This window comes from Heterodontus francisci, chromosome 36, assembly GCF_036365525.1.
Source record: "Heterodontus francisci isolate sHetFra1 chromosome 36, sHetFra1.hap1, whole genome shotgun sequence".
Lineage (NCBI taxonomy): Eukaryota > Metazoa > Chordata > Chondrichthyes > Heterodontiformes > Heterodontidae > Heterodontus > Heterodontus francisci.
In genome coordinates this window covers 36,113,925-36,134,196 of record NC_090406.1, presented here as the reverse complement: position 1 = coordinate 36,134,196, position 20,272 = coordinate 36,113,925, and the positions used below count along the sequence as shown (strand labels likewise).

General features: G+C 41.4%; 1 protein-coding gene across 3 annotated transcripts in view; it reads right to left on the bottom strand.

Moving 5' to 3' along the window:
* Positions 1–20,272, bottom strand: part of sema6bb (sema domain, transmembrane domain (TM), and cytoplasmic domain, (semaphorin) 6Bb) — a 578,950-nt gene that overhangs the window by 210,131 nt on the left and 348,547 nt on the right. For all 3 annotated transcript variants that reach the window (XM_068016533.1, XM_068016532.1, XM_068016534.1), the window contains one exon: positions 10,173–10,235. In XM_068016533.1, coding sequence (XP_067872634.1) covers positions 10,173–10,235 — 63 coding nt within the window. The remainder of the gene's footprint in view (positions 1–10,172; positions 10,236–20,272) is intronic.

Here is a 20,272-nt window from a genome sequence, read left to right as displayed (position 1 = left end):
CTGCTTCTCTTTCCACAGATGCTGCCAGACCTGCTGAGTGGTTCCAGCATTTCTTGTTTTTATTGTGTGGCACTACGTTGTGCTAAATGGGATAGATTCAGAACAGATCTGGAAGCTCAAAACTGGGCATCCATGAAGGACTGTGGGCTATCAGCAGCAGCAGAATTGTATTCAACCTGTTACAACCGAGATGGGAGGAGTGCACTGTTTATTCTAATTCCATTTTTCCACGGGTCACAACATATTTTCCCACTTACCGATACAATCAATCATAGACTCTATTTTTATCCCAGAATAAAACACACCAACCAGGTTTCTTTAATAAACAAAATTATCAGTTTATTATAAAACAAGTCTTAACCAGTAATGAAGTAAAGCATAAATACACAGAATGAAATATTAAAGTTCCCCTTTTACCTTAGCCCCACATACACAAACACACACACATACAATGGTCAACTGGAAAGATAAAGGGATTTTTGTTCAGAGCTCTGTTATAGACAAAAAAGCACTTGGGCTGAATACTTGCTCATTTTTGAAGATACAGCAGATGAGATATGTTGTGTTCCAAAACTGGCGTACAGTCTGGCCTCAGAGTACACGTAGACGGTTCACTGCGATCTTTTAGAACTGTTCTTTTCAGACGGTGTTGAGTATTAACTTAGCTGGCAATTCTTCAAAGGCAGGAGACTTCTCGGGGTCCTTTAGAGAGGTGCTGGAAAGCTGAGTTGGGTTGTGGTCTTCTCTCCTTCCTTGGGAATTCTCTGCTCTCCTTGGAAGTTCTCTCCCTTTTTATACAGTTCAACCCCAACTCAAAACAATTCAAAAGTGAAACCAACAACAGGAGGTCAATCTTTTGACCTCAATCAATTTTGCCCTATCACTTCTTTAGATTAGATTTTTTTTAGATTAGAGATACAGCACTGAAACAGGCCCTTCGGCCCACCGAGTCTGTGCCGAACATCAACCACCCATTTATACTAATGCTACACTAATCCCATATTCCTACCAAACATCCCCACCTGTCCCTATATTTCCCTACCACCTACCTATACTAGTGACAATTTATAATGGCCAATTTACCTATCAACCTGCAAGTCTTTTGGCTTGTGGGAGGAAACCGGAGCACCCGGAGAAAACCCACGCAGACACAGGGAGAACTTGCAAACTCCACACAGGCAGTACCCGGAATCGAACCCGGGTCCCTGGAGCTGTGAGGCTGCAGTGCTAACCACTGCGCCACTGTGCCGCCCTGTAAACAACTTCTCCAAATGTCCAAAGTTCTCTGTTGCTCAAGCTGGAGGTCAGGTGGTTTCCCAGGAAGGCTTGTTTTCCTCACAAGACCTCTCAGTGCCCCTATTAAAAAACATTTCCAGGGATGGTTTTTCAAAGTCAAGTGGCCTTTACATGACCCCCTTTGAAAACCCCAAAGTTTAATGTTTCTTCAATCTTTCAAAAATGAATCCTCAAAAAAAAATTTTACAAAACACAGAGGCACTTCCTTAACAACTGTCATACTCAGATAACTCTGTAGATAGGAACAGGGAGGTTGGATGGGAGTTATGGGTCAGCACAGGCATAGAGACTGGGTTAGGTTGGGTTTGGTAGAGATACTTGCCAGGCCAAACTTGCTGGAATTTGCTTGATCTTTAGGGGTCATCTGCTCAACAATTGAATTTATTGAGTCATTGGGTAACCCACTCCACAAATCTTTACATGGTATCATTGATAAACTCAGTGGTACACAGAAAGGAAGGTCCCAGGTTTGATCCCTGATTGGGGGTGAGTTTGCTGATCTCAACAAGGGTAATAGTTGAGTGCTATGATTACTTTTAGCACTTCTTGGTTCAGCAGAGGAAATATCAATTAGGATTCACTGTCCTGCTGGAAAATACATGAATGCAGATGTGTCATGGAAGTGTTTATTTTTCTCTGTTTAAAAACTAAGGGGTGGGGTCTGTGTACCTTTAAGACTGAGGGAAATCTTTATATTCTCTGGGAACAGTGTGTGCGATCTGCAAGCCTGTTTCATCGGCAACAGCAAGAGAGGGAGGTCACATGCCATATTGTATCAGTTTGCCTATGTGGAAAGACTGGCTAGAACTGGTTTGATCTGGCAGAGCAGCAAAGCGTGCTCTCTTTGAAGGAAGGATTTGTCTCTCTCTCAGCAGAAAATCTACATTGACCTACAGGCTGTGTATCACCTAAAGAAAGAGGAAAAGACCCCTGGAAAGGCATCTTTGCATTGTTGGAGGTAGCAAATTCCTTTTTACTTCCAGTCTCTGAGAAGTCTCTGCCTCAGGAGTGACTTTCTGTTGCCTTTTGTGTTTCTGGGAGTTCTGGAATTCTCAATCAAGTTTCTACTGTTAGACTACCAATTCAAAATCCAAATAGACCTGTTGCTATACTCCTTGTTGAAAGATCTGTGTTATGCCTGCTGTAGCTGAAATGCCTTGAATGCCTATCCATTACAGACTGTTCATCAAATTTGCCTGCAGACTTCAAGTGGCATCTGACTATTAGACTCTGGGACACCTCACTGAACTGGGAATGTAACTCACCATGACTTACAACCCAGCTATTTATTTATTCCTAAGAAACAGCTCTAATTTAAAACATCATTTTTAAAACCGGTTAACCGTTGGTTTTTGAACGTATGTGTGTGTGCATGAGGGTTAGGAGGAATAAGAAGCTTTTAAGTCTATTCAGACAGATTTATCTGAGTATTGTTTAAGATTTAGTTTATTAATAAACAGTTAATTTGTTGTTGTTTAAAGATACCTGGTTTGGTGTGTTTTATTTGGCTTATTTCCAGTAGGTAGGAAACTTGAATAATATGCTGTGACTTGTGGAGCAGTGGGACTGAGTTGACAGTGCATTACTCCCATCTCGGTCGTAACAGATGTTAGGCGAGAGCCGTATGAGACTTGCCTGTGACACTCTCTATAGTCTGCATTACATAACATAAAAAATAGGAGCAGGAGTAGGCCATTAGGCCCTTTGAGCCTGCTCCACCATTTAATAAGATCATGGCCGGGCCTGGAAGCCATGCAGAGATTTTAACGTGGCCCAGGCCCTTAATTGGCCTCAGGCAGGACTTCCACCTCCAGGAGGTGTCAGTCAATCAGGGAACAAGCAGCTCCTCAGTCCCAGCAGTGCCACTGAGAGTGGTGGCCACTGCTGGGACTGTACCTAATTTCAGGAGGATCATGGACACTGGCGCCAAAAATGGTAATTGGGGTTTTGAGCCTCGTCGGGGATAATTGGCTGGGCCCTGGCGAAAGGGGGTGAGGATCAAATCAGGAGGCTGGTGGAAGGTGCACTAGCAGGGGTGACAGGAGCTGCTGGGGGGGCTCTCTGTGGGGCACAGGGTGCCGGATCAGGAGGGCCACACTTGGGTCCGCAAGGAGGCCGCCTGGTATTACTGGGTGGCCTCCACGGCTGACAAAATACTAGCAGTGGCAGGAGAAGGCCCTTAAGTGGCAAGTAATTGGCCATGTGAGGGCTTCAATTGGTCTGGGATGGACAGGCCGTTTGTTACCTCTCCCGCCGCTTGTAAAATTGCAGCGGGAGTGGGAAGGCAATGGGAACAGCACCCCCTGCCTCCCATGCAATTTTACGCACCCCCCACCCCCCCACCCCTGCCTGCTCCCATCGGGGGGCCTAAACGTCCAGCCTATGTTTCAGTAACAGCACCTCTTATTCTTTTAAACTCCAATGAGCGTAGGCCCTAACCTGCTCAACCTTTCCTCATAAGACAACTCCTTCATCCCAGTAATCAGCCTAGTGAACCTACTCTGAACTGCTTCCAATGCAAGTATATCCTTCCTTAAGTAAGGAAACCAAAACTGTACACAGTACTCTAGGTGGGGTCTCACCAATGCCCTGTACAGTTGTAGCAGGATTTCCCTACTTTTATACTCCATTCCCCTTGCAATAAAGGCCAACATTCAATTTGCCTTCCTAATTACTTGTTGTACCTGCATGTTAACCTCTTTGTGATTCATGAACAAAGACACCCAGATCCTTCTGTATTGCAGCATCCTATGGTCTCTCTCCAGATAAAGAATATTCTGCTTTTCTATTCTTCCTGACAAAGTGGACAACCTCACATTTTCCCACATTATACTCCATCTACCAATTTTTTGCCAACTCACTTAACCTATCTATATCTCTTTGCACACACTTTGTGTCCTCTTTGCAACTTGCTTTCCTACTTTGTATCGTCCACAAATTTGGCTACAATACACTCGGTCCCGTCATCCAAGTCATTAATATAAAATGTAAATAGTTGAGGCCCCAGCACTGATCCCTGTGGCACTCCATTACTTATAGTTTGCCAATATGAAAATGACCCATTTATCCCGACTCTCTGCTTCCTGTTAGTTAACCTATCCTCTATCCATGCTAATATATTACCCCAACACCATGAGCTCTTACCTTGTGCAGTAACCTTTTATGTGGCATCTTATAGAATGCCTTTTGAAAAACAAATACATTACATCTACTGGTTCCCCTTTATCCACCCTGCTGTTACATGTTCAAAGAACTCTAATAAATTTGTCAAACAGGACTTCCCTTTCATAAAACCATGTTGCCCCTGCCTGATTGCATTATGATGTTCTAAATACTACTACCTTAATAACTGATTCTAGCATTTTCCCAATGACAGATATTAGGCTAACTGGCCTGTAGTTTCCTGCTTTCTGTCATCCCCCACCCCCCAGCCCCCTAATCCTTTCTTGAATAGAGGTGTTACATTTGTGGTTTTCCAATCAGCTAGAACCTTTCCAGAATCTAGGGAATTTTGGAAGATTACAACCAATGCATCCACTATCTCTGAAGCTACTTCTTTTAAGACCCTATGGTGCAGGCCATAAGGTCCGGGGGGTGGGGTGGGGGGGGGGGGGGTTGGGGGGTGGGGAGACTTGTCAGCTTTTAGTACCATTCATTTTCCTAGTTTTTTTTCTTTACTGATAATGATTGTTTCAAGTTCCTCCCACCCCACTCCGCTTTGCCAACAAATTCTCTTTATACTGTACTAAATCAACATTCACTGTCTCGGCTACTTGGTTAAGATTCTGGAGGATTGCAGGTGACTCTGGGACTGTCCTCCAGTGCATTACAATGGTGGGGAGAGAATTTATTTAATAAGTAAATTAATGATCTCATGCATGCTAAATCTTTCTGTTGTAAGAGAGGTTGGTACGTAACCCACCCTGGTCAGTGTCTCCTTGCCTCAGGATAGCTTTCATTGAATTGTTCTGTTGCAATCAACAGTCTTGAAGGTTGCAAGATAATCTTCTTGTAAATGTGTACAGACAAGAAAGCCCCTACAGCTGCTCAGAAATATTATTTCATCATCTCAGATGCAACAAATACACTAATTCTCAGCTGTTACATTTCAATTACATTTTCCATCTATTTTTTACTGCCGTCTTCCCAAAAATCTATGGGGGAATCGCCCTCCATATTTTGCACAACAAAGCCACTAGTTTCAAGCAAACAAACTACAGACAAACGAGAGGGAAAATATCTCATGGATCATCTTATCTGGATAGAAATACAGTATGGAGAAACAAGTTGCATGGATGCCCTAAAGAACTCTGGCATTCAGTGCTATCTATAATTCAAAAACTCTAGAAGTCTTTTATAGCTTTCAGGATTTATATATCTGATCATGGCATCACATTTAGAGATGATTTCTGGTAAATTTCTAATGCTGAATATTATCTCTCTCTTTTACATTTTACTCAGAAATTCTGACAGTAACACAATGGAGAGCCATACGGTTAGCAACAGTGATCGTTTTTGTTTTTAATCATAGGCCCAAACAATGAACTCACACACTATGGTGAGCGACAGAGGAAGGGATAAAGAAGGGTCACAATTATGGCCTTCAATTAGGAGTTCAACAAAGCAATGAAACAGGTCCACACAGCAGGGTCAGAAACAAAAAGAAACCATTGTGTAATGGTAATTCAACCTTTAAGAATTTCCAGCAGCTCCTCTTTATACTCTACTAAATCTGCACCCTTCCAACCTGCTAACTACACAATGTTTCTGTCTAGTCTGGGGTAGCACAGCAGTCAAATGTACAAGCAAGAATATCATACATTCAATCTCATCAAGTCCTCATATGATAACTTTCTGTCACAAACAGTGATGTGATAAGGCTGATTCCAATATTTAGGGCTCTAAGTTATGAGAAGGCACATGCAAGTTTCATTCACTGAGGAACAAAAGATTGAGAGGAGGCACAATACAAGTCTTTAAAATGCTGGAAGACAGACGATATAGATATGAGCAAAATCAAAACATTGTGGATCCTGGAAATCTGAAACAAGAACAGAAAATGCTGGAAACATAACATTTTCTGTTGATTTAAGCAAGTTGTTTGCCTTTAAACAATAGACCCAGAACTAGATGACACAGAAGTGGAAGACATAGGTTTAAGCAAACATCACTATGCTAGTTTTTAGAAGAATTTTCAACCTACAGAGTGTAAATGTGGAACAGGTTCATCAAAAGCACTGATGTTGTCGATGAACACTTGCAAAAATGAGTTGTGTACATTTATAGTTAGAAAGTGAATTGGATGTTACCGGGATAAATATAGATGGAGATAAGCAAATATTCCAAGGGAACTGACGTAATCCTGTGCTGCTGGGACTGCGGTTGGGAGGAGGTGCTTTGATTGTGGATGGTCTTGCCATCTGTGGAGGATGGATGGATGAATATTGGAAATATAGAAATGGTTCAATATTAATTGTTGCTTGATTAATTTGGTGGAGATCAGGTAGTATTTATACAGATCTTTCCCACAGATTGAATGGGTGGATAGCATCCATGATTGTATGTGGTCTGTGGAAGAAGCAGAATTTAAGGGTTAAATGGCATGTTCTAAATCCATATTTTTCAATCTTATGTTGAAAATGTCCTTCAGGATACTGTTTATTCAGTACGTCAGTTCGGCTTGGTTGGGAGCATTCATGCCTCAAGCGAGAAGGTAGTGAATTCCACCCCTCCAGGCCTTGATAGGCTGAATTTCCAATGTTGTATGAGGACATTGTGAGAGGTGTTGTCCTTTACAGATGAGAACTGCCATTCCTATGGTGATTCTAAGAGGACTTAAAAGATATATTATTAGAGGTAGAGCAGGGAGTCAGTCCTGGTTAATATTTCTTCCTGTTATCATCATGAAACAGATTAATTGGTTGCTCATTCCATTGTTGCTTGTGGGACATTGCTGGTGAAAACTGATTACTTTGTTTGACTACATAACTATTAATTATGTAAAACCTCATCAAGACATTGCAATGTGAAATGTGTTCTATAAATACAAATATTATTATATAGTTCATTGTTTACAGGACTGTTAAAGCTCAGGATTAGACGGCTTCCCCAAGAGGAATAGTGAGCAAAGTACCCAGTGTGGCAGTGAGCCATCCAAATGCAAACACCCAAGGGTCAATCCCTTTGCTGCACTGAGTCAGCTGATCTCAGTCAGAGCCCTGGAATTAGCTTCAGTTGCCCCTGGATAGGATGATCGAGCTAAGCTTCCAGTTCCTGATTCTTATCAAATGACCTTGCTGGAAGCATGAACAGCTGTGATGCCATCATGGTCAAATAACCCACTGACGCTCATTGTCAGGTTTCTCCCCAGGATAATGTTCAGTTGGGTGCTACAGTAGTGAATGGACATACTTGTACTTAAATTAGCACTGAGAAACAAATTTGAGAGAGAACATCTCACTTTCCTGGCAGTATTTCTAACTGTTGGAAATGTTTTATTTGAAAACTTTAAAGTAATTTTCAGAAGAGGTATTCCATCTACAGTCTCCACAACTGAGACTGTGATCCATTGTCAGACTCGGCAAGCTCTGTATAATTAATTGCCTGCCGATAAACTACTCCCTCATTTGTTAAGAACAGAGAAAAACTCAATTTTAAGCAGCATTAGGGCTATTTTCCCCTCAAGAAGCCATTCACAGGCTATTTCTAGTTCTGTTGCTCTCCATTTTCAGTCATGACTATGAGGGTTGGATTTTGCCTTGTCAGAGCACATGAAGATAAGAGGCCACATAAAGGGGGATGAGCAGCCCTGAAGATCACAGGTTTGATTTTGTTTTAGTTCCTCGACTGCAGTGGAAGACAGGGAAATTGGAGGCGCTCCCAGCAGCTGCCTCTCCACTGTCATTTTCAAGCAACCAGGCTATAAAGTGTGGCTGGCAGTATTGACTGCTGGGGAGGGTGGAGGAAAATCTGGGCTGGGGTATTGATGTGATGGTAGGCCTCCTCGCTTGATTTTCCTTCATTTTCATCTGATTTCTGGTGGTATAATGAGGAATCACGAATCCCTACTGTCACACACAAGAACATAATTTTCAAGAACATAAAAAAACTTAAAAGAGTGCTAGATCTAACAAATACAAACATTTTGATTGAACCTAACCTCACTCCTTCACCGACCCCCTTCAATCTCTTCTCATTCCAGGAACCGATCGATTTGTCTTTAGGACCTGCTAACACTGTTTGATTCAATAAGCTTCTCTGACAATGCATCCTACCAGTCTATTACTCCTTAGATGAAGCTCCTCCTGACTTCCTTTTTTATTTCTACCTTCAAGTGCAAGAATTTGACAACCCTAGCCATGGTTATTGCTAGAGCTAACATATGATTATTTAAATCACAACATGGCATATACTGGAGCTTCAAGTTAACCTCTGTATCTTTTCATTGAACTTATACTCTCATTCCTTTTATTCTTCTCAAGGTTCAACTCCTCATACCACCACACAAAATTTCATCTTGAATCCTGATCAGGAGTATGAACGATGGCATCGACAGCACAGGAAGATCCTGCAAGGAGACACTAATGTCTTTTAGTTCATGACAGAGGTGCCAATGACCCCCACAAATCTTGAGCAGACTTTTGGCTAAGGTGAGGCTGCTTTGCCACTAATATAATAGTAAAAACAAGAAATGCTGGAACCACTCAGCAGGTCTGGCAGCATCTGTGGAAAGAGAAGCAGAGTTAACGTTTCGGGTCAGTGACCCTTCTTCGGTTCCGAAACGTTAACTCAGCTTCTCTTTCCACAGATGCTGCCAGACCTGCTGAGTGGTTCCAGCATTTCTTGTTTTTATTTCAGATTTCCAGCATCCGCAGTATTTTGCTTTTATTTTACTGCTTTGCCACTATCCCATTCTTAACCAGACTGTTTTTTTTGCAACGTGGGGCTATCTATTTTTAATTAAATATAAACCAGACAGTAAAGAGCAACTTTTCATCCCTGTGACCCTGATTTTCAGGGTCCTATGATGCCTTGTATATATTCAGCAGCACTCTGTGTCCACTTTAACCCTCAAACATGGCAACATTAGCAGTTTTGGACAATAACACGCGAGCATTTCAATCCTACAATTATCGTCATTAAATTACAACACACTGAATTTTCTCTGAAGTATACAACACATTTTGGAAGGCGATAAATACTGAGAATTGAAATATATGTTTCCAGACAAGCAGTTTATCCATAACATCTTCTCGTTCTGACAAAGGGTCATGAAACCTGAAACGTTAACCCTACCTTTCTCTCTCCATGGTTTCTGCTGAGCATTTCCAGCATTTTCTGTTTTTATTTCAAATTTCTAGCATTTGCAATATTTTGTTTTGGAACTTTTCACGACTGTCAGCAAAATTGCCCATTGACACAGCATACCAGAGCTTGCTTTTTATAAGCCCTGCTCCTATCCAGTTTAGTTAGTCAGTAGAGGCAGCAGCTCTAATAAAGAGTTAAGAGCTGTTGTACATGTGATAATCTGACCCAGATCAGCATCTCATTGGTTCCAGGCAAAGTCCCAGACTTTATTTGAACTCAGCACCTTGTGTCGGAGCAGAAAGCAGCAAATTGATATGCAGGATCACTCTTCAGCCACTACCCAGTGTGAGGTCATTTGGACATGGAAGTATGTGTAATAGAATTAGAAGATTGAATTTCCTTGAATTTTGAGATCAGTGGACTAGAAATAATTAATTGTGAAACCAATTACATGGACAGCTAATAAATCATGTTTGACAATATAATTCAGAGATAATAAGAATGGAAGATACTGCCCCACAGGCACAATTGTTGAACTTAAAATAATGCCAATTTGTTTGCAGACATACCTCATTTTTGCCTTTCATTCTGCAGATATCAATGTCATGTTGGTTCGATTGCCATGTCAGTTTCTGTGGGAAAAAAAAGCCATTGGTTAAAAAAAAAACAGGCAAAATGGAGAAGGGCGTCTTTAAATGCATAAAAGAAATATGGACATTTCTGCTCTTTGCTGCAAAGAGACCAATTTTCCACAATGTGTATGGCAAACTAGAATATTATGTTACAAAGAGTGCACAATGAAATTTAGGTTGCCTAGATCTCAAAGGAAAAATATAAGACAAACTGAAAAATGTTAGTTCTCCAGGTTTTGTTAAACATATGTGGATTTTGAGTTTTGAATTATCTAACAAATTTTGCAAAACCCTCCTTTTCTCACAAGATTAAATGAGTTGGATAGGGAAGCTAGGTAAATTGAGTTACGTAGATGGGGTGGCTGCATGGATTGGGTAAAATGAGCTGGGTAGTTAGATTGAGTAGTTGGGTTGGGCAGAGGGTTTGTAAAGAGTTGGGGCAGTTTGCGAATGTTCTACGGAACAAATAAACGTGATGTGACAAATGCCCTTTTTTGTTTAATATATCTTTGTGAATTAATGTGCTCACCAAGATAATAGATATTAGTGCTGGAGAAGGGAAAACCTTCCAGAACCATGTTCCCCAGAGTCAAGTATAGAATGGGTAGCAAAGCTCTGAAAATTTACTTCTTTATTGGCACTTGATGTTTCAAGAACAGTGGGAAACCAGGGTCAGTGAACCATCAAATTACATCATTAACAAGAGCCATGCATGAACTAATTTATATTTGTACTTGATTTATTTTATCTTCTCTTTTTGGTTAACATTTTGTACTCAACAAACAGAGATATCAATCCCTGGGGATCATAATATTTTTCGACTCTTGGCAACCAAGTGTCAGAATCAAATGTTCCAATGTCAGGCACCAGCTACTCTATCAGAGATTGTGAACTATTTATTTAATTCCTGAAGAGACAGGTTTTGCAAACTTTTTGGATGCCTCTCCAGATGTCAATTAAGAAAATCTACAGAGTAACCTTCCATCCGACATTGTACTTCTCAAACTAGTAAGCTCTTTATCATGGCATTTCTTGGTCCCAACAGGGTGGGAAGCCATATGTTCCACATTGCATTCAATATCACCACTCATTCCCATAAACCTTAATCCCATTTCTAATCAAATATTCATCAACTCTTTTTCCAAAGATGCCAACTGACACAGCATTAGCTGTTTCACTGGTGGAAGAACTCCTGATTTTAGTTGCAAGATTAGATTAAAAAGATTTACACCAAATGATTTTTATTGGGAACAACCTGGATACTGTCATAAATTCAATTATCAAGTGGTGTGGCTCCGAGTAGAATAGAAAACCAGTGTCGTACCAAACTAACAGTCATTCCTTCTCCAGGCGTCACACAGATTCAGCCATTAATAAAGCACAAAATAAAATAAGAAACCGATCAACCAAAAGCGTCACTTAATAATCTAGGAAACACTTTGTTCCAATCTGAGCTCAAGGTGAAATTGGGTGAAGGAGTTGTTGAACATAGAGGAAACAAGGTCAAGTAATCAGCACTAGTACAACACCATCTTTTCTCCCCTCTTTCTGCTAATTCTCTGCCCAGTGCTGAGCATGACATCTTGATGGTGTATAGATCAATAGCCTAGGAGCTAGTCACATTCCAGTGTCACACCCTAGTAGCTGTTCCTCATGTATAAAGCTAGACAGTGTGAACAGGCCATTTGAAAACAGAAGGCATCACGGCTAAGCTCAATCCTGTCTTCACCCAACATGGAAACAAAAGCACACACTTTCCAGAAGTGGTCACTGGATAGTGACTCGGAGTAGGATCTCCAAATGTTTCCCTCGAACTGGAGTACCAAAGCCAATTGAGTCTCCCAGATTTAGCACCAAGCACTCCAATGTCAGGAACAGCATAGTTTTAGTGAATCTTGAGGTGAGGAATCTTTGCAGGATGAATGGAACACCCACTGTTTTGGGTGCAGCATGTTTAAATGCAGATTGAAACTCCCTTTGCTTCACCCCATGTAGGAGATCCAAGTCTCCCTCCCTCCCTCTCATCTACTTTAGGATCACAATCCCTCAAGTGTATGAACTTTGCCAATCATTCCCAGTATTTTTCTTCCTTTCTTTCTTTCACAGTATCCCACAAAGCATACTGAAAGGTAAGAGCCCATGAGATTCAAGGGTAGGTTGATTAAAACTTGGCTCAATGACTGGTAGCAAAGGGTAATCGTCAATGGGTGTTTTTGTGACCAGAGGCTCTTTCCAGTGGAATTCTGCAGGGCTCGGTATTGGGTCCCCTGATTTTCCTTGTATATATCATTGATTTAAACTTAAATATAGGGGGCATGATTAAGAAGTTTGCAGACAATACAAAAATTGGTGATGTAGTTGATAATGAGAAAGTTATCACTAGACTGGTCAGGTGAACAGAAAAGTGGCAAATGGAATTCAATTTGGACAAATGTGTGATAATGCATTTGAGGAGGGCAAACAAGGCAAGGGAATAGACAATAAATGATAAGATACTGAGAAGTGTAGAGGAACAGAGACACCTTGAAGTACTTGTTCAAAGATCCTAGAATGTAGTAGGACAGGTAAATAAGGTGGTTAAGAAGTCATATGGGATACATTCATCTATTAACTGAGGCACTGAATATAAGATCAAGGAGGCTATGCTGAAACTGTATAAAACACTAGTTTGGCCATAACTATAGCACTGCATACAGTTCTGGTCACTGCATTATTAAAAAGGTGTGATCACACTAGAGAGGGCACAAGGAGATTTCAAGGACATTGCCAGGACTGAAGAATGTTGACTATGAGGAAAGTTTGGATAGGCTGAGGTTGCTTTCTTTGAAATAGAAGAGGCTGAGATAAGATTTAATTGAGGTGTATAAAATGATGAGGGGCCTAGACAGAGTGGAAATGAAGGACCAATTTCCCTTAGCAGAGAGATCAATAACCGGTGGCCATAAGGTCATAAGAACTAGGAGCAGGAGTAGGCAATTCAGCCCTCGAGCCTGCTCTGCCATTCAATACGATCATGGCTGATCTCACCTCAGCCTCAACTCCACTTTCCTGCCCGTTCTCCATAACCCTTAACCCTTTACTAATTAAAAATCTGTCTATCTCCTCCTTAAATTTACTCAATGTTGTGGCATCACCGCACTCTGGGGTAATGATTTCCACAGACTCACGACCATTTGAGAGAAGTAATTTCTCCTCATCTCTGTTTTATATCTGCTACCCCTTATCCTAAAACTATGACCTCTCATTCTAGATTGCCCCACAAGAGGAAATATCCTCTCTATGTCTACTTTGTCAATCCCCTTAATCATCTTATATACCTCAATTAGATCTCCTCTCATTCTTCTAAACTCTAGAGAGTAAAGGCCTAAACTGCTCAATGTCTCTTCATAAGACAAACCCCTCATCTCTGGAATCAATCTAGTGAACTTCCTCTGAACTGCCTCCAATGCAACTACACCCCTCCTCAAGTAAGGGGACCAAAACTGTACGCAATACTCCAGGTGCGGTCTCACTAATGCCTTGTACAGTTGCAGCAACACTTCCCTACTTTTATATTCTATTCCTTTAGCAATAAATGCCAAAATTCCATTTGCCTTCCTTATCACCTGCTGCACCTGCATACTAGCTTTCTGCGCTTCATGCACGAGGACACCCAGATCCCTCTGCACCGAAGCACTCTGAAGTTTCTCTCCATTTAGATAATAATTTGCCTTTCTATTCTTCCGACCAAAGTGGATAACCTCACACGTATCCACGTTAAACTCCATCTGCCAAATTTTGGCCCATTCACCTAACCTATCCATATCCATTTGTAAATTTCTTATTTCTTTATTGCAACTTACTATCCCACCTATTTTAGTGTCATCTGCAAATTTGGCTATAGTACCTTCTATCCCTGCATCCAAGTCATTAATATATATTGTAAATAATTGGGGCCTAAAGACCGAACCCTGTGGCACCCCACTAGTTACATCTTGCCAACCAGAAAAAGACCTATTTATCCCGACTCTCTGTTTTCCATCCTCTATCCAAGCTAGAGCTGGCAGGCAGCCATAAAGGCGGGGCTAAAGTGTGGCGAGTCGAAGAGACTTAGCAGTTGGCAGGAAAAAAGACAGAGGCGCAAGGAGAGAGCCAACTGTGTAACAGCTCCGACAAACAAATTTTTCTGCAGCACCTGTGGAAGAACCTGTCACTCTAGAATTGGCCTTTATAGCCACTCCAGGCGCTGCTCCACACACCACTGACCACCTCCAGGCGCTTATCCATTGTCTCTCGAGACAAGGAGGCCAAAGAATCCAAGGTAATAAATTGCCCCTAACCCCATATGATCTTACCTTGTGTATTAACCTTTTGTGCAGCACCTTATCAAATGCCTTCTGGAAGTCCAGATATACTACATCTATAGTATCCCCATTATCCACTTTACTTGTTACCTCTTCAAAGAACTCTAGCAAATTAGTCAAACACGATTTACCCTTCATAAAACCATGCTGACTCTGATGGATTGCGTTTTGACTTTCTAAATGTCCTGTTATTTCTTCCTTAGTAATGGATTCTAACAATTTCCCAACGACAGATGTTAAACTAACTGGTCTGTAGTTTCCTACTTTCTGCCTCCCTCCCTTTTTGAATAAGGGTGTTATATTAGCTTTTTTCCAATCCACTGGAACCTTTCCCGCATCCAGGGAATTTTGTAATATTAGAACCAATGGATCCACTATCTCCGCTGCCAATTCCTTCAAGACCCTAGGGGCCATCAGGCCCTGGGGACTTCTCTGCCTTCAATCCCAATAGTTTCTCAGTACTTTTTCCCTAGTGATGATGATTTTTCTAAGTTCCTCTCTTTCTATAACCTCTTCATTTCCTGTTACTATTGGGATGGTACTAGTGTCCTCCACCATGAAAACTGAGGCAAAATACTTATTTACTGTCTCCACCATTTCTGTGTTCCCCTCAATTATTTAAAGTAATTGGCAGAAGGGTTAGAGGTAAGATGAGGAGAAAGTATGTTACCTACAGGGTGGTGGGGATCTGGACCTCACTGCCTGAAAGGGTGGTAGAGACACATTACTGTATTTAAAAAGTACTTGGAAATGCACTTGAAATGCTGGGATATGGACCAAGATCTGGAAAGTAGGGTTAGGCTCGACAACTCTTTTCCAGCTGGCTCAGACTTAATGGGCCAAATGGTCTCTTTGTGTGCTGCAAATTTTCTAAGTTTCTATGTGCATGGATGCTGGGTGAAGCAGGATAGGGTTAAATCCTTTACAGCTTAATAACCTGCTAACGCTCCCTATATAGGCTCATATGTGGGATACTCAGAGTGGCTGGCACCTGTGGAATAAAACCCCATCTGCAACATTGGGAGAAGAGAGAAGAATATTGGAGGAACACGAAAAACCCAGGACTACCTAAGACACCTTATTAATTCGACCCCAATCATCTTATTTTCTGTATTATATATATCTAGCATTGCAACACAGTGAACAGACTTCACAAAGGCCATACTTTATAATTACAGATATAGGATATACCACAGTTGAAATGATAAATGACAGGTTTATTGTGTTGCATAATTTAACACCAGAATGTGCAAAATAAACATTTTTTATTTCCCAAGGTTATCCGTGAAGATTTGATATGCAGAATAAATTGCTAAGTATTTCACAATTACAAACTACAAAGGGGCTCTGAGGGACACAAACCCAAAGGCTTTTCAGCTTATGTTTGAGTTATCCATTTGAAATATTCTCTTCCTCTATCACCCACAAGTACAGTAGCTTGCCAGATAAAATGAAAAACTGGAAAGCTGCAATCAAAACAGAAAATACAAAGCAAATCAGTAGGATCTGAAAGACAAGAGAGAGGCTAACATATCAGGTGCTTCAGAACTGGTGCTGAAATAGAGTAATACCTGTCTGATTTCTGGTCCCATCCAAAACATTCATTTCTGTGACCTTTCATCCAGTTCTGATGAAAGGTCACCAACCTGAAACATTAACTCTTGTTTTTCTCCATAGATGCTGCCTGACCTGCTGAGTATTTCCAGCATTTTCTGTTTTTGTTTCAGATTTCCAGCATCTACAGTACTTGGCTTTTGTGTTTATTTCACTGCCACTACTCTTCTAGGAATTCCCACCCTGAAGCAGCTCTGCTCTTCTCTCAGATGGGATTTCCATTTGTCTCTTCTACTGTGTTCATCTTCATTGCTTTCCATCTCCTTTCTTGTCTTTGATCAGGTAACTAGCAAAACTCACTTTCACAGCCACATCTCCTTCCTCAGCAACTGTCTTCAGCTCCAACTTATTTCATATGGATTCCAACTGAAATTCCACTCTTTGTATTTCAGATCCACCCACGATTACAGATATCGCCTACACAGTCAGCATTTCTCGAACCGCTGTTCTCGCCACATCTTAAGTTCCATTCTTAATGCCATGTGCTGCTAAATGCACACTCTTGACCTCTCTCTCAAGCAGTACCGATTCAGTCAATCGCAAAGCTGTCCTGGTCCACAGCTTCATTTCATCCTTCATCTCATCCGATGCTTTAACAAAACACTTTTTATCTTCCTTTCAGTTGTGAAGGATCGTAACCTTTAATAATTCATGGGTACCAACACCCCTCTGGATTCTTCTTCCCCTTCCCTCTGACCCCATCTCTTCTTCAAATCTTATCCCTTGCCTTGTACTCACGATACTCTCTGACCTTCCCCTCTCTGACTCTGAATGATGAATTTCAAGCTCAGTACAACGCTGAGCTCTTCTTCTGTTGCCTCCAGGCCCACTTCTTTGGCCAGGGGTCATCCCACCACTCAATGGACCCTTTTACTCATCTCCAATATTCTCCATCCACCTTTTCATTGAGAACTGCTGGCAGTCTAAATTTTTCTGCTCCACTAACTCGCTGTAACCTATCTCCCTCTGAACCTGCAGCACTCCATTCTCTCGGGTACAAAAAAAAGAGTTCTGATGAAAGGTCACTGACCTGAAATGTTAACTCTGTTTTTCTCCACCTCTGCTGCCTGACCTGCTGCGTATTTCCAGTATTTTCTCTTTTTGTTTCAAATTTTCAGCATCCGTAGTATTTTTGCTTTTGCAAAACATTAATTTGTTTCTGTTCCCCAGTTGCTGACTGACCTGTTGTGCATTTTTCATATTTTCTGCTTTTATTACTGTAACAGGCCATTGTATATTTATTCAGCATGCCCCTACATGAAGCAGCTTTTGCTTCACATTGATGCATACTGAACAGTGTGACTTGGGTGTGACGTCACATTCTGAAAAAGACTGTGAGGCAACTCTAAGAACACAGCCTCATATAAAGCTTCAGCCTTACACTGGTACATTTTAAACAGTTTGAAGATTTAGCTTAATGTTAGCAGAGAACTGCGTTTCTTCTCTTCCCTACTATTAATAATTCCATTGCCAGTTAGATACCTTATGTTTGACCTGAGAGGACCAAGTAGCCAGCACCATAACTTCTACTTATAATTTTTTTAAAAAGCAGACAACGTAAATGGCTTTCACAAGCATCGGTGCCTGTTATCTTTAGCTGCAGTCTCTATAAATCTATACAACATTGCAGCAGACAGAATATCGGCCTCACTTAGTGAACAATACATTCTTCAGTCCTTCTTTACATCATTAAAGGGTGTGATACAAATAGGTTTCCTTCCCAGCATCTGAAATTCTAAGTAACATTGTCTTCCCGCCCCCACAAACAGTCAGTGCTGGTAATAGAGGTCAATCTTAGTCTCTAATTGAAGATTTATATACAAATCCATCACAGCCTGGAATAGGTTGCTGCTGGCATTTTACTCTCTGGAGTCAAACACTAAAAAGGTTGATATCGTTAACAGAAATGTTCGACGGCCCCTTAAACTTCAGAACAGCGTCCTCTGTTGCACCAGTGTGAATGTTGCCCCTGTCCACACCAGTCACCCTGCCACCTCTCAGTGTGATTGTCAATTGTGTGTACTATAAACTGATGGTCACAAGGATTACATAGAATTATATAGAATGTACTGATTAGAAACAGGCCATTTGGTCCAACAGGTCTATGCCAGTGTTTATGCTCTACATGGCCCTCTCTCCATCCCTTTTCAGCCAACCCTTAACTGCATAATGCTCTTTTCATTTCTCCCTCCTGTGTTCATCTAACTTCCCCTTAAATGCAGGTATGCTATTTGTCTCAACTGCTCTTTGTGGTAGCAAGTTGCACATTCTAACCACTCTCTGGACAGAGTGCTTAGAGGACTGAGTGACATGTTGAGAATTTGGTGCAGATGGGAATTCAGTGCAGAGGGGGAAGGAGGTGCTGCTTTTTAGACCTTTTTGTTCAACCTCCAGTAGCTGGTGAGTGTTCTTTAGTTTGCAAGCTAGGGACACCAACTTGCTATTACTTTAGCAGGGTAAATTCATAACTGATTGAATAATTAAATAAATAAGGCTAGACAGATATGGAAGGGATGGTGGTGTGCAGTGACTACAAAATGTGGAAATCTGTGGAATGGATCCAGCAAAAAATATTAGTGGAAGTTAGCAAATGTAACACTGCTATTCAAGAAAGGAGGGAGGGAGAAAATGGGGAACTACAGGCAAATTAACCTGACATCATGCGTCAGGAAAGTGCTGGAATCTATTATTGAGGAAGTCTTAAGACACTTAGAAAATCATGGTATGATCAGGCATACATAGAACATAGAACATAGAACATACAGCACAGAACAGGCCCTTCGGCCCACAATGTTGTGCCGATCCTTTGTCCTCTGTCAAGGACAATTTAATCTATACCCCATCATTCTCCTTTATCCATATACCTATCCAAAAGCCTTTTGAAAGTCCCTAAAGTTTCTGACTCAACAACTTCCCCGGGCAAGGCATTCCATGCCTCGACCACCCTCTGGGTAAAGAACCTTCCCCTGACATCCCCCTTATATCTCCCACCCTTCACCTTAAATTTATGACCCCTTGTAACGCTTTGCTCCACCCGGGGAAAAAGTTTCTGACTGTCTACCCTATCTATTCCCCTGATCATCTTATAAACCTCTATCATGTCACCCCTCATCCTTCTCCTTTCTAATGAGAAGAGGCCTAGAATGTTCAGCCTTTCCTCGTAAGACTTATTCTCCATTCCAGGCAACATCCTGGTAAATCTCCTCTGCACCCTCTCCAAGGCTTCCACATCCTTCCTAAAATGAGGCGACCAGAACTGCACACAGTACTCCAAATGAGGCCTTACCAAGGTCCTGTACAGCTGCATCATCACCTCACGGCTCTTAAATTCAATCCCTCTGCTAATGAACGCTAACACCCCATATGCCTTCTTCACAGCCCTATCCATGGTCAACATGGTTTTATGAAAGTGAAATCAGGTTTGACAAATTTTTTGTTTGAGTTTTTTGAGGATGTAACTAGTAGTGTAGATAAAGGTGAACAAATAGATGTAGTAGACCTGGATTTCCAAAAGTCATTTGATAAGATGCCACACAAAAGATTATTAGGCAAGGTAAGGGCTCATGGAGTTGGGGTAATATATTAGCATGGGTAGAGGATTGGTTAATGGACAGGAAGCAAAGAGTAGGCATAAGTGGGGTATTTTCAAGTTGGCAGGCTGTGACTAGTGGAATGCTGCAAGGATCAGCGCTGCGGCTTCAGCTATAAATTAATGATTTAGAAGAGACAGAGAGTAGCGTATCTAAGTTTGCTGATGATACAATGGTAGGTGGAACGGTAAGCTGTGAGGAGGACATAGTGAGTCTGCAAAGGGATATAGACAGGTTAAGTGAGTGGGCAACAAGATGGCAAATGGAGTATAATGTGGGTAAGTGTGAGGTTATTCACAGGTCGTAAGAATAGGGGAGCAGAATTTTTTTTTAAAAGGCATGAAACTTGTAAATGTTGATGTTCAGAGAGACTTGACTACACTAGTGCAAGGAACACAGAAAGTTAGCATGCAGGTACAGCAAGCAATTAGAAGGCAAATGGCATGTTGGCCTTTATTGCAAGGGGACTGGAGTACAAGAATAAAGAAGT